General features: G+C 36.5%; 1 protein-coding gene across 1 annotated transcript in view; it reads left to right on the forward strand.

Moving 5' to 3' along the window:
- Positions 1-1837: 1837 nt before the first annotated feature.
- Positions 1838-25378, forward strand: part of LOC150091602 (uncharacterized) — a 28738-nt gene continuing 5197 nt past the window's right edge. Inside the window, exons 1-4 of the mRNA XM_090384855.1 lie at positions 1838-2003; positions 10241-10363; positions 17189-17469; positions 20884-20947. Of these exons, the coding sequence (XP_090240981.1) occupies positions 1946-2003; positions 10241-10363; positions 17189-17469; positions 20884-20947 (526 nt within the window). The 5' untranslated portion in view covers positions 1838-1945. The remainder of the gene's footprint in view (positions 2004-10240; positions 10364-17188; positions 17470-20883; positions 20948-25378) is intronic.

The raw sequence follows: 25378 nt of genomic DNA on the forward strand, positions 1-25378 counted from the left end.
TGTGTGTTGTTGTGATACATTACACCCGTCACCAGCATTCCAATTACTGGTGAGTTGCGCCACAGTCGACCTTCTGTTGCCACATACCATCCGGGAGAGCCTTTGCTCACCTCAAGAAATGATGAACCGTGGTCATCCAACACCTCGCCGGCGGTTCGTGGGTTCCCTGCTCGGACCACTTTCTGTAGGTGCTAACCACGGCTGACCATGAGCATCCCACTTGCCGTGCCTTTTCAGATATGCTCTGACCCAGTCATCTGGCCATTTCAATTTGGCCTTTGTCAAACTTGCTTAAGTCCGCTGCCTTTCCCATCTGAAGAACAAGAGTAACACTGATTAACAGAGCTCAGTATCAGGTGTCTTTTATATCATGTCCAGACCAGCGCACGCGCCGTAGTTCACCTGCAGTTGTTTTGGTTTGCATAACGACTTGCTGGTCATAATGTTTTACCCATTGGTGTATATAGCATAGCACAAACTTGAGGTCTTCCTGGGTAGTACAGTTGGTAGCACCGCCGTTTTCCGTGAAGAAGACCTGAGGTTGAGAACACGAGACATTTTTGTCTGCCTTTTTCACAATGTGGCTGAGTTAGTTGGTCTCAGATAGAGTTGAATCGTTTTTCTCCCCAGAAAACTCAAGCTTTTCGTCCAGCAAACAGGAAAATTGACCACAGAACACACCAAGATATAATATTCATAACGCAATGTTGCCCAAGTTGCTAATGTGCTTAAAACCAACAATCACAAGATGCTCTTACTGAAGGAGTGTCCATTTCATGAAAAGGGTAGATGTACCTACTAAAGTGGCCGCTAAGTTTATATACAATACTTGAAATCTCTTGCAATATGGTAATCGAGTCAGCAAATACAGCTAATGACCAATTAAAAAAAGTTTGTGGTATCTGTTTAAAATGTTCAAAGAATACGTGTAAGGCTGAGTTTCTAAACTGTGGTTCACAATCTCATCCCCAGGTGGTCGCGTTTTATTGTTAAATTTTGCTTTAGACCTGGTACTCAAACTCCGACTTTTGGACATCACTAAGCTTACAAATCTGTTTACTTTTCTTAGCCGAGACATCTTGTGTCTCTACTAAAAATATAATCCACAAACAGTATTGTAAATTTAAATTTACAATAGTGTTGGTGGATTATATGTATTATATTCTGTTTAGTAGAAGCATCTTACTCGATGCTTCTACTAGACAGAATATAATACATACTGAGTTCTTTTGTTCTTGGCATTTCTCATTGTTTCATTTCTTCTTTATTTTTTCTTATATAATAAAGAGACATAATTTACGTATGTACTTATAATTTACTTATTTAGTAATAATTTAAAAAATTATTACTAAATAAGTTTATTAATAATTTTTCCTCATTAATTATTTTTTATATTTATATTTTTACTTTTACATTTTTATTTATATTCATTTCTTGCCGAAGCCTGACCCAAATGAAAGCAACTTTATTCATTAGGGAACAGCGCACAGTTTTATTTATCATTTTAGGGGGGTTGTGCTATCACAAAGTTTGAGAACTCTGATATAAGGAATTACTGTCAATTAATTAATAATTTAGCACAATTCCAGTTTTTTCATATCGTCACACCAAATCACTTATAAACTGTCTTTAGTTATTTTTCCCGAAACTGATTAGCCTTAAAGTATTCCGCATATCGTCCACACCTACTGAAAAAGGAAACTGTGATTCGCCGAGGGAGCCAGCTGATAAATATGTTTACATGAACAAGCAGTAAGCGACATGCAACGAACAGAACAAAGTTCGCAACCAACCTTATGTACCTCTATCTCCTTGGCAGTAAAATAATGCAACCCAGTTCTTTACCTGAAATGTCACGATAGCAAACTGTCTGGTTTTTAATCTCTCATTAATGACATTAATGTAAATAGCCTAATTTCCTGATAAAAAGGGACTTTTTTTCGAGATGACCCTTCCGGTGATAACCATGGTTCTAGGCCTAGCATTTTTAGGTCACGCTAGAGGTGAGTGCTCTAGATAAAAAAAAAAAAAAAAAAGAAAGAAAGAAAAGCGCATAAGATATAAATATGAAAACCGAAATGCTTGCGAAACAATGTATGCAAAGTGTTCGAGAAAGATTCACTACCTCTAAGAAGCTGGGACTTTTTTTTTGTAGCTGAAACTCTCCCAAAACAGATCTTTCTTCTGAAACACTTTTCCTTGCAGTATTTAAATCTACAAAATTGATATGCAACAGGATAAAACATTCGCAGTTACTTTGATTTCACTATTGCATTGTTTCGCAGGATGGTTCTGCAAAATATTGACTCCTATATAATTATACTTTAATGTTTTTAATAAAAATGAGATCCTAGTAAAAAATTGTTTTGCGATAATTCAGTTTATGAAATATTTGGTGATGTCTTTTCCAACTTCAAGCATTCAGTAACACAAAGAATTGTTTGTTTTGTATAGCCCTTCCCGTCGGTCCCCTGGAATTAACGTGACTTTTTTTATAATTATATTTTTAAATTTTACTAAGTGTAGTTATCACAGTCGGTCATCACTGTATCCACATGTCTGTAATTCAAGGAACACAACTAAAATGCTTGACAGTGTACTTCACAGTAACATAGGCATGGATTTTAGATTTACACCATCTTTATTCAATTTTTGTAGTAAGTATCAGTTCAGAAAGATATCAAAAAAATTTCTGAAATTTTTACAATAACTGAATACTTTTTCCACTTTTTTTTCTGTTTTCTTGTAATTTTCTGCACTGTCTTCTGGTACATCGGCTTTTTGTGAGTTATTGATCAAAAATTCAGGGCCGTGTTAAAATGACATTGTCTAAGTTACTATAACTCTTAGGGGTGGCAAAATGAAAAGTATCAATGGGACATTTTCATGTAGTGAGAATGAGCAGAATTTTTCTGTTTGCATTTGCACACTCAAAAGTCTTGATGCGGCTTAGTGTAAATATTGAAACAATCATGTGTCTTAGATTATTTATTTTGTTGTTTTAACTTATTACTTATATTGTTTTAACAATTAATCTCTTTCCATGCTTGCTTTCTGTTTAGCAGCACCATGGAGAATTAGCATTAGTGAATAATGCAAGGAAGCCGAATTGTTCTATATCAGCTAAAAAATAAATACATAAAATAGAATAAAACAGGATATTCATACTATTCGCAATCCAATTCCACTTTGAATTTAACCAACTTATTTCCTCAACTTATTGTACAGTTGGGTGGCATCAGGGGTCCCCCCCCCCCATCTCCGAGAAAGGTAAGTGTAAGTGTAAGTGTGTGTTGTCTTACGGCACCAGGGGTTTCCCCATGTCCGCGTTGCTTTCATTGTGGTGAACCGGCTCACTGGGAAATGCCAGAGATTTAAAAGTGTGTGGGAATTGTTCATGTGTTGTGTTCTGTACCGTTGTTAATATGGTCATTTAGCCGTTGGACCCCTATTGAGGCCCAACGTTGTCCGAGAAAGGTCGCGGGTTCGAATCCCGCCTCGGGCTTGGATCACAGTAAAATGCAAAAACTTTGGGAGGTGCATTATGGCCACAGAAGCCGATGCTCCAACAACTAACAAAAAAAAAAAAAAAAAAAAAAAAAACACTTTCTAAGCAATGCTGCATATATATGCATTGATTTGTACTCATTACTAATCTGCTCGCCCTTCTTTGAACCCTCTTCAGAAGTTCTATTGTTCAAACGGTAAAAGAGAGTTAGTTACATATACCATACTGGGTCCTCCAAAATTCTATTGCTATATTACATTTGCCAAAATACAGGTATGCTTTTTCTTCTTTTGGAGTTTATCTGCTCTTTGCTTACAGTATTTAGTTAGATGTACATGGACTTCACATGGACTTCTCTTTACTTTTCGTTTGATCGCTCCTTTTGTTTTCTTCATGGTTTCCTCACATATTATATAATATTTTCTACCTATACGTCTTACTCGATGCTTCTACTAAACAGAATATAATACATACTGAGTTCTTTTGTTCTTGGCATTTCTCATTGCATCTCTTATAGAATAAGGAACCATTATAATACTAGTGGCCTGGGATATCCTATATACACTATGTCGAAGAAACATACCTTATTATTATTCTAGGAATCATGCTGATACATTAACACATGAAAACTTATTCATTTCAATTTGAAGGTTTTTTTCATCCCCAAAAGCGAGTTGAACATGATTGGGAAACATCTGTTTGCAATAATGCGAATTTTGGCCTCATTAAAAATGAATGGTGTACAATCATGAAGTATATCCGTATTACTCTATTATTACAATTTTTGCTTTATGTATCATATTACACTGATATCACTATCGCAACTCGTTGACAAACGAGCACCACAGGGGACAATTGCAATTATTAACTGACGCTTCTTTTCCTTAATTTTTGGTTTCGTTCTTGCAGTCCTGGGTAGGGCACAGTAATTTAAATCGAAACAAATGTAAAAAACATTTTTTTAATGTTATTTAACAAGTTTTTTTTAGCTGGTATATAATAATCTTTGTAATTCGATGAATTTAAAAAGAAAAATCTAAGTTTTCTGATTTAGCTGTTTTAGCTTTTTAAAAAAATTAAACAATGTTTTAAAAATGCTTTGGACATTTCTTCTCAAAGTGCCGAATAAACAGTCATAATATTTTGCCTAACACTTTTTAACGGTTCCCACGTTTATTTCTGAGAAACAGACAGGCTCGGTGTTATACTAGGCAGGGCCTACTAGGCAGCCGCCTAGGGCGAAGACCTCAGAGGAGCCCAGTTATATACAGATTAGTTTTTTTAATCCTTGTAAAAAATGCAACTACCATTAGGGGTAAAGGGAAGGGTTATTGCTTTCGTAAAGGCGACTACGATGGACTGAGACAGTATTTAAATTCTATACAGTGGAACCAACTGATGATGTTACCAAGAGCAAATTCAAAATGGGAAACATTCAGAGAACTTATCTTGGAAGCTACTAGGCTTTACATACCAACTAAGAAATATTGTTCAAGGTTTAGGCCAAAATGGATGTCAGATGAACTAATCAGACATGTGGCAGAGAAGAAATATGCATGGGCTACATACAAATTAACACGTGACACAGAAGCCTATGATAGATACCAGTTGATCTGTAACCAAGTTACAAAGGAGGTTAGGCAGGCGAAGGCAGATTACGAGAAATCTTTGGCAAGGGATGCAAAGAAAAACAGCAAAGAGTCTTTACTTATGTAAACTCTAGAAGGAAAGGGAATGAATCAAATTGGTCCAATTGATATCGATGGGTCAACTGTTGATGATCCTGCTCAGGTAGCTAACAAACTAAATGAATATTTTGCATCGACATTCACACATGAGGAGTTATTCCGCGAGGGGAATGCCAGAGATGTATTCAACTCTGGCAGTAAGCTAGAGAATCTTGTAATAACTGAGAGTAAAGTGGAGGAGAAATTGTTGAAGATAAACACAAGAAAGGCACCTGGGGTGGATGGGATCTATCCAGTTATATTAAAAGAGGCAGCAAAGGAAGTAAGCAAACCCTTAGCCATAATTATGAGAGCTTCCTTGGACTCAGGGAGGTACCCATGGACTGGAAATGTGCAAATGTGATCCCAATTCACAAAGGAGGATCAAAGGCTGACACAAGTAATTATAGACCTGTGAGTTTAACTTCTGTTCGCGGAAAATTAATGGAGGCACTGGTTAAAGAAGCACTGCATAATCATCTAGACAAGACTTCAGTTATAGCTCGGACACAGCATGGTTTTGTTAAGGGGAAGTCTTGCCTGACCAATTTGATTGGATACTATGAGGCAGTCACAAAAGAACTGGATGCAGGGAATAACTTTGATATTATATACTTGGATCTTAGAAAGGCTTTTGATACTGTTGCACATGGAATACTGCTGCACAAATTGAAGCAGAGTGGTATTGGAGCCAAATTGCTGCTATGGATAAAGGGGTGGTTGAGGGGGAGAAGACAGAGAGTGGTAATCAATGGACACTGCTCATCGTGGACTAATGTTATTAGTGGAGTTCCTCAGGGTTTAGTATTGGGTCCATTATTGTTTTCTGTATTTATAAATGACATTGATGATGGTATATCAAGCTTAATGTCCAAGTTTGCAGACGATACGAAAGTTGGCAGGGTTGTCAAGGACACTACTGACACTATGCTGCTGCAACAGTATCTGGAAAGGTTGAGCAGATGGGCTGAGAGGTGGCAAATGAAGTTTAACATTGACAAATGTAAAGTACTACATATGGGAAACAGCAACCCCAGAGCAACGTATCAACTCTGTGGTACTACACTGACAGTGGTAGGAATGAAAAGGACCTGGGGGTAATTGTGCAGGCAGATATGAAGTTCTCTGAGCAGTGCAGACAGGCTGCAAGAGTAGCTCATGGTGTATTGTCAATGATATATAGGAATTTTTCTAGCAGAGATAAGGAGGTGATTATTCCCTTGTATAAGGCAATGGTCAGGCCACACCTAGAGTACTGTATACAGGTCTGGAGGCCTCATTTCAAGAAGGATGTAGATCTGCTGAATACAGAGAAGGGCAACAAGATTAGAGAATGGAACAAAGGGGTGCTCTTACGAAGAAAGGCTTAAGTTTTGCAAATTACATCGTCTGGAGACTAGGCACCAGCGAGGTGATCTGATAGAGGTGTATAAAGCCTTGAATGGTTTGAGCATCCTCAATGCTGATGGGATTCTTCCTGTTGCTCAGAATAATCACCTGAGAGGGCATAAATTCAAATTGAGGAAAGACAGATGTAGGATAGACGTGCTGAAATTTGCCTTTAGCCAGCGGGTGGTTGGTTGGTGGAACAGACTTTCATCCCTTGTCGTGGAAGTTGATAGCCTAAATAAGTTTAAGGTTCAGCTGGACAGGTATTTCGAACGAACAGAGGGCTGAAGCGGAAGTGGTTATTTTTTATTTATTTTTATTTTTTGGCTGATGCTGCATAAGCTTGCTTTCTTGCATCAAATGCCTCTACTAATGCTAATGCTAATTTTCTTTTGTATTTGAGAAAGATAATCAAAAATTGTTGTATTACTTATTCTTGTAATTTAAAATAAATTTAGCAGTTTCAAGTTTTGTGCTTTTCATTTTTTTTTTTTTTTTTCTACAAGTCATCTGTTTTTGAAAATTGACGTTAGAATTTTTTTTTTGGGGGGGGGGAGTATTAGGGCGCTGAATAGCCTGGCACCGGTTCTGGAAACAGACTTTTCGGATTGTTATGTCGATCGCGAATTTGGAACGTTGTGGCCTTTGTTTAAAAACGCTGCATCTGTCCCAAGGTCAAAGGGAAAGACATCGATCACGGAAGCGGCATACGGACGGATAAAAAATAAAATTAATATGAAAAAAAAAAAAAGTTTAAAGTTTATTCTGCCAGTTCTTCCATAGAAATGGAAGAAATAGATCCAAAATTTATATAATGTTCAATGTTATACCATTGAACTATTTGTTGAACAGTATATCGAAGTATTATGTACAACAGGTGTAAAACTGGTGAAAATTGGCTTTTCTCTGATGTCAACTTAGTATGAAGCAGGGTGTAAGGTGCGGCTGCAGGTGGAGATTTTATCTCTGAGATTATAGGTAGTACAAAAATCGGCTAGTCGACCAAAACGCCACTGAAAGTTCTCATCATACAGTAGTACCTACTGATTCTTTGGGTCCCATGCCACGATGGCCGACTTAACGATACAGTATATTGCAGTTATGCCATTGCTAGCCTGTCCTGCCTTGCAATTCTGAAAGAAGCGTATTTATATGTATAACTCATGTGTAACGTCACACATGATTTATCATGATAAATCATGATTAGCAAGAGCATATCTAAATTTTAGATATGTGCAATTATGATTAAATTTTGTTCTTCTAAAGTCAATTGCGTAATCAGAATTAGCGTGAATTCTTTCGCAACAGTGCGTGCTTTTGTTTCCTTGATAACAAAATATTGTTAGATATAATTTTTATATCCAAATATTTAGATATTTTATTAAGTTATAAAAATAAGCTCGCGAGGACTCTAGACTGACAGTAATTGCATTGTTCTGACGCCTCGCGACGTTTAGGGTCCTGGAACAACTGTGCCACTACACCACGATAAACCCGGTCTTGGTTGTTATTTATACCAGTACTTAAAAGCTAAAGAACAAATACAAAAATGAACTAAATAAAAAACAATTTTATTATATCATTTAATTCGTTGACTAATGTTATTAGTGGAGGACTCCACTAATATTAGTGGAGTCCCCCAGGGTTCGGTGTTAGGCCCATTGTTGTTTTCGGTATTTATCAGTAATATTGATAAAGGTATATCAGGGTTAATGTCTAAGTTTGCAGACGATACGAAGGCTGACAGGGTTGTTAATGACAGTAATGATAGTACGCTACTGCAACAGGATCTAGAAAAGTTGAGCAAATAGGCTGAGTGGTAGCAACTGAAGTTTAACTTTGACAAATGTAAAGTACTGCATATAGATAGCGGCAACCCCAGAGTACCGTAACAACTGGGTGGTACTACACTCAGGGTAGTGGAGAATGAAAAGGACCTGGGGATAATTGTGCAGTCAGATATGAAGTTTTCTGAGCAGTGCAAAAAGGCTCCAAGAGTAACTCATGGTGTCTTGTCAATGATATACAGGAATTTTGCTAGTAGGGATAATGGGGGGGAGCGATTGTCCCTTTGTATAAGGCAATGGTCAGGCGACACCTTGAGTACTGTATTCAGGTCTGGAGGCCTCATTTTAGGAAAGATGTAGAGTTGCTGGAACGAGTACAGAGAAGGGCAACGAGATTTAAAAAACTTAATGAGACTTTTGTTGTAATTGTCTTAATACTGTACATGGTACGGACAAATTTCAATCTGAAATTTAAGAGTTATATAAATAAGTTCGTAAGCAATCAAAGGTGATGCATCCATAATCCATGGAAATATGCTATAATAAATTGTGATCTCCGATTATAACAAAACAAGCCGATTCCTCTAGGATTATGTATAAAAAATAATAATAAAGTTCCTCCGGTCATGACGGTATTTAAGCAAAACGCTTTTCTTAATCAGAAGAACTATGCAATCACAATTAATAACGTTCTAATTAACGTTATTAGAACGTTAATAAATTAAAACATTCAAAACCAGCTCAATGTCCCAGGAAACCTTAGTTTCTCATCCTGGAAAACATGCAAACCGATTATAGAATTCATGCAGTTTACAGACACCATATAGGGGCCATAATTTCTTTCACACTAATTTCGGGGCGTAATATATTCCAAATTTTAATCTTATTTTTAATTTATTACCGCTAATTATTTATTATCGGTCCGCGACGAACTGGAAATTGGTCGCGGAAGTTACCGGTTCCTGACGATTCGTCCGTTACCGCTCCGCGATGGATTGGATATAAAAGAAACTGGTCCTTCGCCACAGATAGTTTGAGAAGCACTGCACTAGTGAACAAGTTTTCGACATTTCAATTATGACTGTAAATTAGAATCTCAAAATTGTTAATATATTTAATTTTCTACACAAATACGACATAACTAATAAGAATAGTACCACATGTATATTGCAACATCCAAATACTACAAAAAGAAGGTGTCTCCCAACCACATCATTTCAAGGACATCACGTGATAAGTGTCCAGTCTCGCAATTTCATCTGTACACATAGCAAGCCATCATCATTATTTAGCAACACTTTCCGGCTTATAGTTATACATGCTAGGTTATATAAGTTACTACTGGTAGTAATTATATACACTTATTACCAGTAGTAAAGTATATAAAATTTATTTTAAAATAAAATTTTAATAAAATTATTTCGTAATTTAACTGTTGCTATTGGTACAAAAAATATTAATAAATAACACTCGCATAAATACTTCTTTTTTTTTTTCCTATTTTATTTCCTCTCTCCTGAACGGATGTAGCATTTTTGTGCAAATTTTCCTAATATGTTCCTAGAATAAATAAATAAATAGAACTCTTGTTTTAGCTTTGTGGTAGTTGCCTTATTTTGCTTTTGTCGTTTGGCATGTCAGTAGCTTATCAAAATGCTTGACTTTTAACATTTTAAATTTTACATATTTTTTAGCAACTGCGTATGATTAATACTAATTGGACGAAACGATGATAAAGAGCAAAAACAATTAACTAAAATGTTTAATTAAATATTATCTATTTTAAGCATGTGTATTGGAATTGAAGAACTAACTCTTGTGTTATGTAGGTGATCTTGTATCGTTACTGTCGTGTGATTTTAATAAAGACTTATGTAGTTGGAATCAGACTTCTGAACTAAATAGCAGTTCGTGGAAACTTCAAAAAAACGATTCAAGTTTTACAGCTCCTGGTAAGTACATTCTTGAATAATAGTTAATCAAGTTAGTCATAAAGGCTTACAAATGTTTGAAAAAATGTGTTTACTTAAATGATTATTGTGTACACAAAAGTGGTTCGTATTTAAAAATTAAATATGCATATTATCATAAAAAGTTAACATATTAGATTTGCAGTTAGCATTAAAGAATATATTTTTAATCTTTAATTTTTCCGAAATGAAATTTTTTCAGGCGGAAATGTTCTGAATTCTACTGTTTGCTGTTTCTCAAATATAGAGATAATCAATGAAATCAAGTAGTCTACGTATTATAAATATAAAAAAAAAAAAAACGGTTATAATTATCGATGTTAATGGATATTAACTAATAATGAAAGAACAGTGTAGAATCCAGACTTTTTTTCACCCAGTTGAGAGGGGAGGGAATAAATTAAATGTAAGGGAATAAGAGACAATCAAGAGAGGGAATTTTTCAGCTGGGAAAGACGAAATTTCACTCCCAGAATTCTCTTGGAATTTAATATTGCGAAAGATACACGTGTAAAAAATTTATTAACATGTGGTAGAGTGGTCTAAGGCGCTGGTTTAAGACACCAGTCTCTTCGGAGGCGTGGCTTCGAATCCCACCCCTGTCAACGAAGTTCTTTTGAAAAGAATAGCAAAAAAAAAAAAAAAAACCTTAACGTGCAATCAATAAAAATATAAAAAACAAATAAATTAACATAATAATCTTTCCAACTTGAAACTATATTCGGTAAATTAATAATGTAATACATTAATAAACGAAGTTTCTATTATCAAGCATTTTATATTTTCTGTTAGTTTTTACAGATTCTGTTAATATGTAAATTGGATATACGTGGTTGTTTTTCATTAAGGTTATTATTATATTAATACCACTCTTATACCACGTTAAATTAATAATATAGTTTATTAGGCTGTTGACTACATTATTATACATTAAAGTGACTTTTCAGGTATCTTACTGATAAATCATTGGACCATGCTGTTGGGGAACAGAAAATAGAAAAGGTTACAGATTATGAATATTTTAGAATATTACAGTTACAATTACCAATACGACAATTACAATTATAATTGCCAACTAGGGGGCTCCGCCTCCTGCTCGCTTTGCTTGACAACTCCCGCGCACGCTGTTCTATGTAAAATGTAGAGGTATGACGGAGTAAGTAAATTTTTTCTATGTAAAAGACACACCTGTCGAAACTCACTGATCGATATCTAATCAGGAAATGACCTATAAAATTATTTACCTGTGCATTTGTAGTTACATAAATGCCCCTCCCACTTTTACCACGTAACCCAAATCCCTCTTCTTCCATTGGCTGCCCTATCCCCACCACATTCTCAAGGACGAATAAATAGCTATGTAATTATTTACCCGTTTACATAGATCACTTAGGAAAAGGCCTTTTGCTTCGGGTTCCATAATACATGAGAAATATTGTTGCATCCGAAAGAGCAGGACTAAAATATTTACAAACTATACAAATACTGTATAAATACTGTATTTCAAATATTTACGAAATACTAAATTATTTATAAATATACAAACCATATGGGGACGATGGGTCCCTTCATCAGCCGACATTAATATACGAAAAAAAAAAAAAAAAAGGTTACAATAGAACATCAAATGATACCAGGTGTGGTCATGTATTAGACAGTGAAGTGCATGCACGAGGTTGGCGAAAGTTATGGAGGCAGTTGTCTTGCAATGCACCGAACGTTGCATGTGTTCCACGTATGCACTGTACATTGTCAACAGCAAGTGTCTGATTCTGCCCGGTAACCCATTTGTGTTCCTTCCATTTAACGTTCACCAACCTCGTGCATGTGCTTCACTGTCTAACATATGACTACTCCCGGCATAATTTGATGTTCCATTGTAAGGTTTTTTTGTATATTAATGTCAGCTGATGAAGGAATCTATGTCCCGATATAGTAGAGGTATGAGTGTAAATAGTTTAGTATTTTGTAAATACAGTATTTCAGTTTTTTTATAAAAATTTTAGTTTTTTGTAAATATTTGTATAGTTTTGTTATTATTTGTATAATAATAACATTATACTAATATACTCCATTTAAGCAACAGAACCTTCAGTGCGCCACCCAGGCAATAGCCTATCTGCGCAAAAGTCTTAATCTTTTTAGTTTTATTACAATTATTATTTGTGTGAATTATCATCACTACTATGGTTATTAGGCCAAAATTGTTCTAACATTTCTGTTGATTAAACAGTTTATTTTTTTCGGTCTTAAGCCTGTGGTCACACAGAGATAAGCAAATATCCCGTGTGACCACAGTTACCGCCCCTTCCTCGTGGAGGAAGACCTCTACTCGTAAGGCGGCTAAAAATTTTTATCATAATAAAATTATAGTCTCACACTAGGTCTCTCTCCAAGCACAGCACTATCTCTAATCATAATCTGTTCTTCTTCGATTTAAGGCTATAGCCTTTTCATATTCGGGACAGGTATGGTCTATGGCACTATGTTCCGCTGTCTGTTTTTTACGCTTGCAATTTATACAGCAAGGTGACTTTTCCTTGTTCTCACAATCTTTATATGAATGACCTTCGGTGGAACAATGTCCGCAGAACGTTTTCATTTTACAGGTCTTCGCAATATGGCCATAATTCATACATCTGTAACACTGGGTTACTGTGACAATGTCACGGACCCGACAAGCGGACCAATTGATGAACACTTTTCCTTTTCTGATCAACTGTTTGTGGACAGGACCTGCTATCTGCACTATCCAGTTATTCAACTTCTTGCTCTTTGCCTTGTTCACAGATATCACATTGAAACTTTCTTGGTACCCTTCTTGGTTTACTCCATAGTCTTTTAAGTTCTTGATCCATAATTGTTCTTTTAACTCATCTTCATTCACATCCAGATCTACATCGTAAATCAAAACTTTAGGATTTCTCTTCGGTACCTTTTCTACACACAATTTTAGTTCTTTGAACTTTGGACATTCTGCGAGCATATCTATATCTTTTTCTGTTTCTACTTCGAGGACGATCTTATTATCCAGAACAGTTCTTAGATTTTGGACTTTAACATGTTGTAGCTCAGGTCTCACATTTCTAATTAGGTCTTTTTTAATATCTTCACTACACTTATGTTTTTTGTTCTTGGTGGTGATAATTGCTACCCGGGGCTTTGCAACACACTTTTCTTTTAATACGGTAGCATATTCCTTTTTATTTTGTTCTTGAGTACCTTTCTTTTCAACTTTGCTCACTTGTAGATCTATCTCCAACTTTACTATAACCATTTCTAGGTCATCCCATATTTCCATTATCTTCGTTGCTACATTGCCTGTTACTCGGTGTTCTCTTTGTAATAGGAGAGCCCTTAATCTCTCTCGTGCCTCCACTATTTTTTCTATACTAGTTTCCACTGGTCTTTGTCCTGAACTTTTAATCATAGAGTTCAACAATTTCTTCATGTTGTATATCATTTCAACTTTCTTTTCTGGTGTCCATGCCTCCTGCCTTCCCTGTTTAGAAGCTGTATCCTGTGGTGTCCCTTCAGGAACTATTTCTTCCACTTCTTCCTGAACTTCAGAGTTTTCACTCTCTGAATCTCCTGAATCACTATCCACATCCATCTCAATATGTGCTTTCTTCTTGGAAAGAGAGCCAGCGCTCGACTTTTTACCAAACATTAAAGGGCTGTAATTGCCAACTATTTACAACTTTTAACTTTACAATACAAAACAATTTAACCAAATTCACTCTACCCCACCTAATCAATGCCCGTTTAGCCGGTTAGGGGGGGTGAACCCCTAACCGCTCACCCCAGACGACGAGAACGTAGGGCAGCTAATCTATGCACTTCGTGCAACAGAAAACTTGAAACGTAACAAATCAATAAGAAATTTAAATCAAACTTCACTAATTACACTTTAGATAAGTCACTTAGTCAAGTCCCCAAGATTTATACTAATATACTAACATTATAAGCACTGATCGAAATCTAATCAGGAAATGACCTGTGTAATTATTTACCTGCGCATTTGTAATGACGTATTTGCCCCGCCCTCTTCTCCCATTGGCTTGAGTGAATATCCCTAGGAGGAAAACTTTAATGTATAGATAGAATAGATATTACGACTACAGTTACAACTATCAATATTACAATTATGGTTACAGTAGAATCCTAATTTAGACTTTAGAATCGCAATTTTCAAATTGTAATTGTAATATTGATAGTTGTAACTGTAATTGTAATATCTTTCTATACATTAAAATAATTTTTCTCCTAGTGATATTTATTCAGCCAATGGGAGAAGAGGGATGTGGGTTACGGAGTAATACGTAACAAATACTAAAATACGTAACAGAAGCTTGTTTTATGGTAAAATAAGCTTCTGTTTCAGCGTGATCATGCTAGATGAACCTCGTGCTCGCGCTTTGTTTATCTAGCATGACCACGCGGTACCATTCTTGATTTCCATATGTAACGTATTTATCTATTCATAGCTAAGGAAGAGACCCACACAGTGTCGAAAGCTTCTGTAAGTATTTTATTTTATTTTATCAAAAGAAGCTAGCAGGGGACAAAGCCCCCTAGTTGGTAATTATAATTGTAATTGTAATATTGGTAATTATAATTGTAATTGTAGTATTAGTGATTGTAACTGTAATATTCTAAAATATTCGCAATTTGTAACCTTTTCTATTTTCTGTTTCCCCAACAGCATGATCTGATGATGGACGTCATTTTAATGTATATTAATGTAGGCGAAAAGCCTAATAAACTATATTATTAATTTCACGTGGTATAAGAGTGATATTAATATAATAATAACCTTAATACAAAACCTGAAAATTGAAAACAATCTAACACTCCAAATATGAAGGGAAAAAAATCGGTAAAAAGCTTTTGGGTCTGAGTTGGTCTCATGTTTAGTTTGACAAAACTGATTTTGTGTGTCCATGACTGTTCACCTTCCTGTCCCCAAATTACGAGGCCCATCTTGTCTAGGCCGAAAATAGGCGCAGTTAACAAACAATCTTGGCTCAAAGCCTTTATTTGCTGGTGGATGGTACGCTGCCTTTCACAGAGTGTATTTTTTGCTGGCGGTGGTATGCTGCCTTTCACAAAGTGAATTTTGATTTAAAGTGACGATCGCAAAACCCAAATATCACAGGGCTAACTGCATCGGGTTCAGAGGTCTTAAAAAATTTAGGCAACAAATATGCAGAATTCAGCATATTTCGTTATAACACTGATGATTTTCTCTCACGGAATCTTCGTGGAATTTAGAAAAATTTGCCAAAAACAGCTCTCTCTACTAGCTGGAGAAAACCTCCATCTGCACTCACCCAGACCACGTGGAGGCGGAGCTCTTCAACAAGCTGATTCCGTGAGAGAAAAAATGAAAATATTCGAAAGTTTGAACCAAACCGAGTAAAAGCACCAGATTATTTGCAAAAACCAACCATAGTATGAGTCAGAATGCCACCTGGGCCTGGGCAATGGTCAGCCATTGCTCGACGACTGGCAGAAGGCGATTACCAATATACACGGCAGTCCCCGTCTTCCGGTCAGCGTGCAATGGTTCGACAAGTGATGCGGTGACAGCCAGCTGATGTCACGGTTCGTTGGATAGCAGCCAGCGTGGCTGTAGGTGCGGTGTAAAAACCTGTCGACGGATAAGCCAATCCTCTTGTTCTGTAGTCCTCCGTCGTGCTTCACTACCCATTCTACGAGCAGTCGCACAGTCCCTCAGCCACTATTGCTAACATCTACACGCTGTGGTATTGTCACGGCCCACACGGTCTGCTACACGATGAAGCGACCATCCAGCCTCTCGAAGGGCGATTATCCATCCTTTGTGGAGTCTAAGTCTAATCATTTCTATATCTCGGCGCAACTCATTCGCCTGCTGATTTGCATGCACTTCCAATCATTCCTTCTGCTGGGTGCCGCAATTTCAATGTCACAGAGTGTTATTTATATGAGCGCCCCACAAACCTCATAGGTAATTTAAGCATTCGGTTTATTAAAATTTTTAATATATTGAATGCTTCAACTTTAAATAAAAATGGATATAAATGGAAAAGTCTCTGTTTAAGAATCTATATTTTAATTATCTACTAGGGGGCTCTGCCCCCTGTCCGCTGCGCTTTCTTCTTTTGATAAAATAAAATAAAATAAAATACTTACAGAATTTTCGACACTGTATGTGTATCTTCCTCAACTATGAATACATAAAGGAGTTACATATGGAAATCAAGAATGGTACCGCGTGGTCATGCTAGATAAACAAAGCGAGTGCAGGAGGCTTATCTAGTATGACCACGCTTATACGCACTAGAAGCTTCTTTTACCACAGTAAAACAAGCTTCTGTTACGTATTTTAGTATTTTTTATGTATTACACGTAACCCGCATCCCTCTTCTCCCATTGGCTGAATCACTAGGAGGAAAATTATTTTAATGTATAGAAAGATATATAAATAAAAATCTAGTAATTGAATGTTTAATCTCGTGACCATGCACGCATCACTGCGCGCACAACTCTGTTAAATTTTGTCTCTAACGTCTTTATCCCGTTAGAATTTGCTGATGAAGAGGCCCATTTAACCCTGAAAGCTTCATGCCATTTGTTATTAAAATTTTTTCACTGGATTATACAGTATTTATCTCTTTATATATAAATAAACTTAAAATGGATTAATTATTATGATTATGTACATATAATTTTTCTCTTTTTTCCCCTCACCATCTCATTAATACACATTCCCAGGAAATAATATTTTCCCATTTTATTTTGTCATTACAAATTTTATCTCAGAATCTTACGTGTTGCTGAGGGAAATTTCGCCTACCATCTCCTTCCTTAGAAGTGTGCAGTTCTCTGGGTCTTCTTCCCTTTTGAACATTACTTTCCTATATCGTACTTCAAAGAGATCTGTTCTCTCACTTTTGGCGACCTCTACTGAAAACGATGAGCTTCTTTGGTCATCAGACCCTGGTAACGTAGTTGAGCATGAAAAGAAATCCAGCGGACAGGAGTGGACCTCAGTGTCTGTGCCAGATTTGTGCAATATTGTGAACACATCCGAGAAATATCAGGTAAGTTTTTTTTTTAGACTTTGTGTGTGATACGGCTTATATGAATTAAAACATACGCGTGATTCTAACTACGTGTTATTCAATTCTATGGAACTTCTCTTTTCCAGTTTTGAAAGCTTCAAAAAGATAACCTAGGAATTGTTCCTGATTTAGAACAAATTTAAGATTAAATGGAACATTAAAAGATTTAAAAGTTTATTTTTATTTTTTTTTCTTAAAAGCGTATTGGTACTAATCGGGTGTTGCTGACTTTCTTTTTTTATTCATGTGCAATGAAAAATATTTCCTTCCATCAGCCAGCTTGATCGAATATTTCTTTAACCTTCCTCTTAAAGCTTTCCTCCTTTAAATAACATCATTTTATCAGAATTTAAAACTTAAAATTTACTAATTTAATGGAGAAATTCGGTTTTATTTGATTCTACAGCCGGGTTATTAATATTGATGAGCATAATCGATTATGGTGAATAATCGACTATAGCATTTTCATAACTAATTATATGCTAATTAGGTTGCGGTAAATATTGTAACTTAAGTTGCATATAATCGAATTATGAAAATGCCATAATCAATTATTTCAATTATTGAATTAATCGATTGTGAAAATCATTCGATTACGCCCATCATCACGTAATGTGAGCCCCTGGGGTATGATGAATTAGTCCTTCTAGATCGAAAATTGTCATCATCACCTTGACATTTTGATTGCAGATGCCCTCTGAAGCTGTTTTCCTGAGTTTAAAGCAAAACTTAACACATTTCGAACTTTAGCACAAGGCTTTCCACGTCCCTTTGTGCTACCTGGCGAACGAAAGCTGTCACGATAGAATTGCAGATGCATGGTTACCAGTAAATAACAGTGTTGCCAATTCATTTCTGGCTAGTATTAATTCTTACCAGTTGAATAAATCTTGTTGTTCTTGTAGTAGGAGCATCTGCAGCTGAGGCCATATTGCTCCATCTATACTGTCTGTAAATTGCGTGTGCTGTGGTCGATTTTCTGTTTTTGCTGGAAGAAAAACCAAAATTTCCGGAAGGAAAAACCATGCTACTGAGACCGACTTACTCAGCCAGGTTGTGAAAAAGGCCCATAAAAATTCCTCATATCATCGACGGGACTCGAACTGGGGTCTTTTCCACCTGATGTGGGCAGGGCGGCGATTCTGCCAACTGTTCTACCCACGAATATGGGCGGTTGAATAAATACTGTACTTCGGAATCAGAACTTATGCTTGATTCTCCTATTAATTTCTTTTACGTGCTCCACTACCGTTTTCTTTTAAAACTCCATTAGTAAAATATAAAAATTAGGAAAAAAACTGAATTTTACTAAGAGTTTATATTTAAATTATAAAATAATAATAAATTCTAAAAGTCGTGCACGTACTTTGTTATGATATGAATAAAGAAATGAAAGATAATTTTATATTTAAACTAAACCAATGTAAAAAGAAAATATAAAATTAGCTTTTTTTCTGACTCTTTCTTCATATCATAAAGTACGCATGTGAAATTTAAAGTAATTTGCAAAATTAATTTTAGCGTTAACATTAGCATTAGTACTGGCATATGATGCAAGAAGGCAAACCTGTACAGCATCAGTAAAAAAAAAAAAAAAAAACACTTCCCATTTCACCTATCCATTCCCTCCAAAAGTTTGTCCAGTTCATCCTTGAATTTATTTAAGCTACCAAATTCCACAACAACAGATGGAAGTTTGTTCCAGCAATCAACTACCCATTGATTGCTGGAACAAACTTTGAGCAAGAGGAATTTATGCCCCTTCAGGTGCTTAATATGAGCAAAAGGAAGAATCTCATCAGAATTGAGCTTGCTCAAGCCATTCAAAGCCTTAATCATTCATCACAATTAGATCACCTCACAAGTGTCTAGTCTCCAGACGCTGCAATTTGCAGAACTGAAGCCTTTCTTGGTAAGAGCACCTGTTTGTTCCTATCACCAATCTCGTTGCCATTCTCTGTACTCGTTCCAGCAGCTCTACATCGTTCCTAAAATGAGGCCTCCAGACCTTATGTACCCAAGGTGTGACCTGATCATTTCCTTCTACAAATGGATTAGTATTAGCAATGGCCACATGGCGCAAGGAAGCCTATGGCTTATGATGCAATCACCTCCTTATCCCTGCTAGCAAAATTCCTGTAGATTACTGACAAAACCGGTATTGACAGTAATGTCATTACTGTCATTAACAACCCTGCCAACCTTTGTATCATCTGCAAACTTGACATTAAGCCGAATATACCTTCATCAATATCATTGATAAATATAGAAAACAATTGACCCAACACCGAACCCAGGGAAACTCCACTAATAACATTAATCCATGAAGAGTAGTGTCCAGTGATTACCAAACTCTGTCTTCTCCCACTCAACCATTTCTTTAACCATAGCAGCAAATAGCCTTTAACACCATACTGCTCCAGTTTGCACAGCACTTTTTTTTATGTGGAACAGTATCAAAATCCGGTTTCTTTATGGCCACGTCGTAGTATCCCATCAAACTGATCAGACAAGATTTCCTCTTAACCAGCCCTTTGTCTGAAGTATAACTGCAGTCTTATCTGGATGATCCTGCATTACTTTTTTTTAACCAGTGACTCCATTATTTTCCCTGTAATAGACGTTAAACTAATAGGTGTAATTACTTGTATCACCCTTTCATCTTTCTTTGTGAATTGGGGATACATTTGGGCATCGCCAGTTCGTGGGGACCTCCCCTGAATCCAAGGATGCTCTCATAATTATGGCTAAGGTTTGCTTACCTTTGCTGCCTCCTTGTATAACTGGATAGATCTCATCCACCTCAGGTGTCTTTCTTATGTTTAACTTAAACAATTTCTCTCCCACTTTGCTCTCAGTTACTAGAAAATCATTTAGCTCCCTGTTAGAGTCTGATAAACTTCTGGCTTCCACTTCCCCACAAAATCATGAATGAATCCCTGATGCTTGGTCAGGTAGGGGTGGCACTAACTGTTTTACATTTTGTCTGAAGCAAACCTAACAATTTCTTCTCCATTATCCACCTATTAGCCTGACTCACGTGCACCATCTTTCTCTCACTTAGGCTGCATGTTTTTCCCATTCATAACGAGTCCGTACGGATTCTATGCAAAAAGCTTCATCATGATTGCTATGTCCTTAAGAGTTACATCCACTTTTTAAGACCTACGATCATCTCTTCCGTGACACCCATGGCTGTTCTGATAGGATGTTGCCAAATTGTCCACGCCAGTGGCATTCATCACTGGTTTTTGCTGAGTTCAGTACTTTGTTTCGTTTTTCCAGTGTAGTATTCATTGCAGCAGGAGAATTTGCATTTCAATGGCGAGTGAATATATAACTTATTTAATTCTGTAAATGCTCGCAATTAACACTTTCCTTATTTCTTTATAGCTCACTTTTCTTGCGAACATATCTGATTCTGGATTTGTCGCCTTAGGACCTATTAGAGTTTTGCGTAAGTAATATTTTACTGATAATATTCATTTACCAAGGCAGTGACTCTCAAACTATTATTCTCAAAATTAAATTATGAACAACGATTTCAATTAAACTCTTTTTTAATACGCTTTGGCGTTCCTCGAAAAGCTAAGAAAATTTCCCCTTGAATAGAACAATAGTTTGGGAACCATTGCAGTAATGAGTTCAGTGATTGAATTCGATCACAGATTGATTCAATTTCTTGCTTATCTTCATGATTATGAAAATATAAAGGTTGTTCAAATGAAACTGGACGAAGACTAAAATATACACCTTCGTAAGAAAAGTAGGATAGTGTATATTTTAGCTTTCACTTGTAGGAAATTATGTGTGATTACAAAATTGTGATGGCGGAAAAAGCATTCCCGAAAATTTCCTTCACTCTGATGGGTTTAATTTATTTTAATTTAAACGAAATCTGACTACAACATCCTAAACTACATTTAACTTTTCTAACGGAATATTAACCATCTGTTTCCTCTAAGTCACTGAACACATTGTCCAAATCGGACCACAGCTCAATATATGATTACTTACTTGGGATCTTCTCTTTTCGATCCAATGTGGCTGAAAATCTCTTCATCCCATTGTGTAAAACATTTGTTATTATCGCTCATCCACTCTAAAACTCATTCAGAACTTCTCGATTTTCCTTTGACCATGACTTTTCCAACAATGAATGATTTTCTTTGGTGACTTTGATATTCATATCTCCAGATGGCTTCCATTTACCAATTGTACCGACCCAACTGTTGGGGATGGTGAAGTTTTTTGCTATCGCTAATAGTCTTACGCAAATTGTTCATTTACCTTCCAGAATACTTGGCAATGCGGACCAATCTCCAAATACTCCTGATTTCTTCCTCGCTAGTAGCACAGTGATTATAATCACCGTTCCTTCCCACGTTGGTTGGAAAAGTTCAAGTCCCATCAATGACGCCATCAATTTTTATGGAGTTCTTTCATAACATGGCTGAGTTAGTCGTGCTCGGACGAGGGTTGCATGGATTTTCTCCCAGAAACAAGGGTTTTTACGTCTAGCAAAAAGGCAAATCGACCACAAAATACACACAACTGTCATATTACGGGTACCCGAGAACAACCTCTTCGCCTGAGACCGACTAACTGAGCCAAGTAGTAAAAAACGCCCATAAAAGTTCCTGCGTCATAATATCTCTGTAAATTGCGTGTGTTCTGGTGGATTTGCTGTTTTTGCTGTACGAAAAACCCGAGTTTTGGCGAGGAAAAAACCATGGTACTCTCGCCTGAGATCGAGAAAAAGGTTCATAAAAATTCTTTGTGTTACTGATAGGATTCGAACTCAGGTCTTTTCCACCCGGTGTTGGGAAGACGGCGATTATATTAAGTGTGCTACCCACGAGGGCCTTAGAAATGTGAAATCGTCCATTTTTTTTCATTCCACCCGAAACTCTCCATCTTTACTGGAACCTTGTTTTTCAATCAAGTATTCAAAAGCTGTTTGGAAAAAGAATAAAAGTTAATTGCAATTGATCTGCATCCAAATCCCCAGTTTCATTTTCTGTTATACTGAAATTTGCAATATTTAAAAAAAATCATTTTATTTTGTACAAATTTCTAATTATAAAGTTTTGGGTCACTTCAAGCAGCCAGTATGAAGGTGCTAAATGATGTATTGCATCAACATTTCCCCTCTTCATAATTGATTAAAGAACTCCTCGATAGATGATAAACAGGATGGAAAAAAAAAACAGAACTATTATTTTTAGGCCCCCCCCCCCGAATAATTAAATTCATCTGGCGTGCTGTGTCTGTTGATTGCGTGTGTTCTGTGGTCGATTTGTTTGTTTTGCTGGACGAAAACCCCAGTTTCTGGGGAAGGAAGCCTTGCTATCTACGCCTGAGACCAACTAACTCAGCCACGGAGTAAAAAAAGCCTATTAAAGTTCCTCGCGTCATCGACCGGATTCGAACCCGGGCCTTTTCCAGTCGGAGTAGGGAAGGAGGAGAGCGATGATACCACTGTGCTACCGCGCAGACAATAAACAGGATGAGTGAAACATGACCGCATTACAGCGAAGTAAATACACTCGTGTAAAAGCTAAATAAGCAAAGTAGTTTTAGAAATATCTCATAATCGCCCATCCAGATTCGTAAAATTCGCCCAAAACAAAGAATGTTCAAGTCATGAAAGAATAATTGCAACTCGTGAAAATCATAAAAATTGCTTACCATGAGTAGTGTTACACTAGGATTAATGGCGGAGGTATGATCACTCCTTACTGCTATACAAATCACGCACCGAATCTTCCTGCTGAAAAGAAAATTGTTCAGGAGGTCAATAGGCGATAAATCACATTTCTCTTTGAGCAGTTATTTTAGTTCATGCGAGAGTCCTTAGTCCTTAGGAGGAGGATGGCGACTTACAGTATGCCTTCCCAATAGCATTCCTGCCGTGTTCTATAAGGTTTAGGTACGGGGATAAGGCAGTCTCTCTAATCTCTGGATATCTTCACCTACCGAAAATTCATCAATTGAGATTCATGATGAAGTGCATTATCTTCTATAAAGAGGAACTGAGAGCCGATTGCACCCCAGAATATATAAGATTTCATCTGTATATTGTCGATCAGCCAATATTTCATTATTCAGCCTTCATTATTATTCTTGCCACCACCAAAGCTATGCCTTTCCCCTTTTGGAGGGCTGATATCACGCACTACTTTCTTTTCAGGTACAGAACATTGAGAACCACTATTTAGGCTGTCTAAATATCCAAGTTGGGTGCTTTGTCTTGAATACACAAACTGTCTTGTGGAACAGGTTAGAGAAACGAAAATTGCAGGTTTCCCAATATAGGACCCTTTTATTTAAACCTGCGTAGCACACGCTTCTTGATTAGACTGGGGTTCGAGCCCGTCACCACCAAATACGGAGGATGCGGAAAGGTCAGGGAATGACCACCGCATATTCCCGGAGCAATATGGCATTAGTTGCTAATGCTCCTAAAAACCAAAAATAACAACAATAACAATATTTAAACCTGCGAAGTACTGTGTACCTTAGTACAATACGACCTGCGGCCGATCAGAACTTCTATGCAAATTGATGTGAAGACATTTTTTCTATTGAGTTTGGCTGTAAAGGCCACATATTGATCGTTTTTCGATTGTTGTCCGCAATTGGCCTTCACCTTTCCTGGGTTCGTGTTCTTTTCACCTGGAATCATTTCCATAGCCTGCCTTGAGATAACATTTTCGGGCACATTGAAAACTTGGCGACCTTCACATATTCTTAGCCAGTCTCGATCATTCCAACGGCTCTGTTGCTGAAAATAATCCAGATGATATCTCCTTATCATTTGTTCAATCCTGTAAAAGAAAAACCTATCAGATACGTTCTTGCCTAGCAGGAATAAATGAAAAAAACCATTTTAGCCTGTTTATAGAAGAGATAAGAAATTTTGCACGTTGCGGGTCCTATAATGCAAATTTTATGCATTTTTTTGAAAGATCGCATGAAAATTTATATGGATTTCTCCAGTTTTACACATACAATTTGTCTCAAACAATGGAAAACGTATAATTTCCTGAACTTTGACACTTGAGTGTAAATTTTCCCTTTTACTTTTACTAAATTAAGTGGATATTGTATCCTCCATGAAAGACCTAATGTTGGTAAACTTTTCCAGAGTTAACTGTGTGCCATGGAGCCAAATACGAAGCGAAAACCCAATGGAATTCTATTATTTTGGTTATATGCCTCGCTTCATTTTTTGCACTAATGTTTGTCGGTGCTGCATGTTCAGTGTCACGTAGATATAAAGAAATGTATGGGGAAGAGAACAGACGATTTTTCCAATATAGAAGACTGTCTGGTACTTCCCGGCCCACACCGGAAAGATGAATATTATCCTGCGTAATATTGCCCTGAAGGAGAACACGTTTAGTCTAGGAGGCAAACTCTGCTGATTTCTCCAGGACTCAGAGAATCTGAAAGCTTTATATGAAAATAATTTTTGTTTTTTAATGCTCACATAGCAGTTAAATACGTAAATAAATTTATTTTTTGTGGAAACGTCTGGATATAAAGAACTGCTATTTTTTAATGTTTTCTAATTATTTCTTTTTGACATACAACTTTTGTAAGATTTTATAATAAATACTATGTACTGTAACTGCATTGAAATACTTGGCGTGTAGGCCAATGCTATGCTCTCTAATAAAAAAAAAAAAAAAAAAAAAAAAAAGGTTTTTTTTTTTTTTAGATTCCTTAACAGGCAGATTGCAGATAGCTCAATAGCTCACGTGATGACTTACGTTTATTTTTAGTTTAATTTTAAAGATTTTTAAGCATCAAAGGAAAACAATTGTCAATAAATGGAGGTGAATTTAAATACTTATTTGAATACATCATTTTTAATAAATAT

Source organism: Mastigoproctus giganteus, chromosome 1 (genome assembly GCF_048544385.1).
Source record: "Mastigoproctus giganteus isolate SK-2022 chromosome 1, ASM4854438v1, whole genome shotgun sequence".
Lineage (NCBI taxonomy): Eukaryota > Metazoa > Arthropoda > Arachnida > Uropygi > Thelyphonidae > Mastigoproctus > Mastigoproctus giganteus.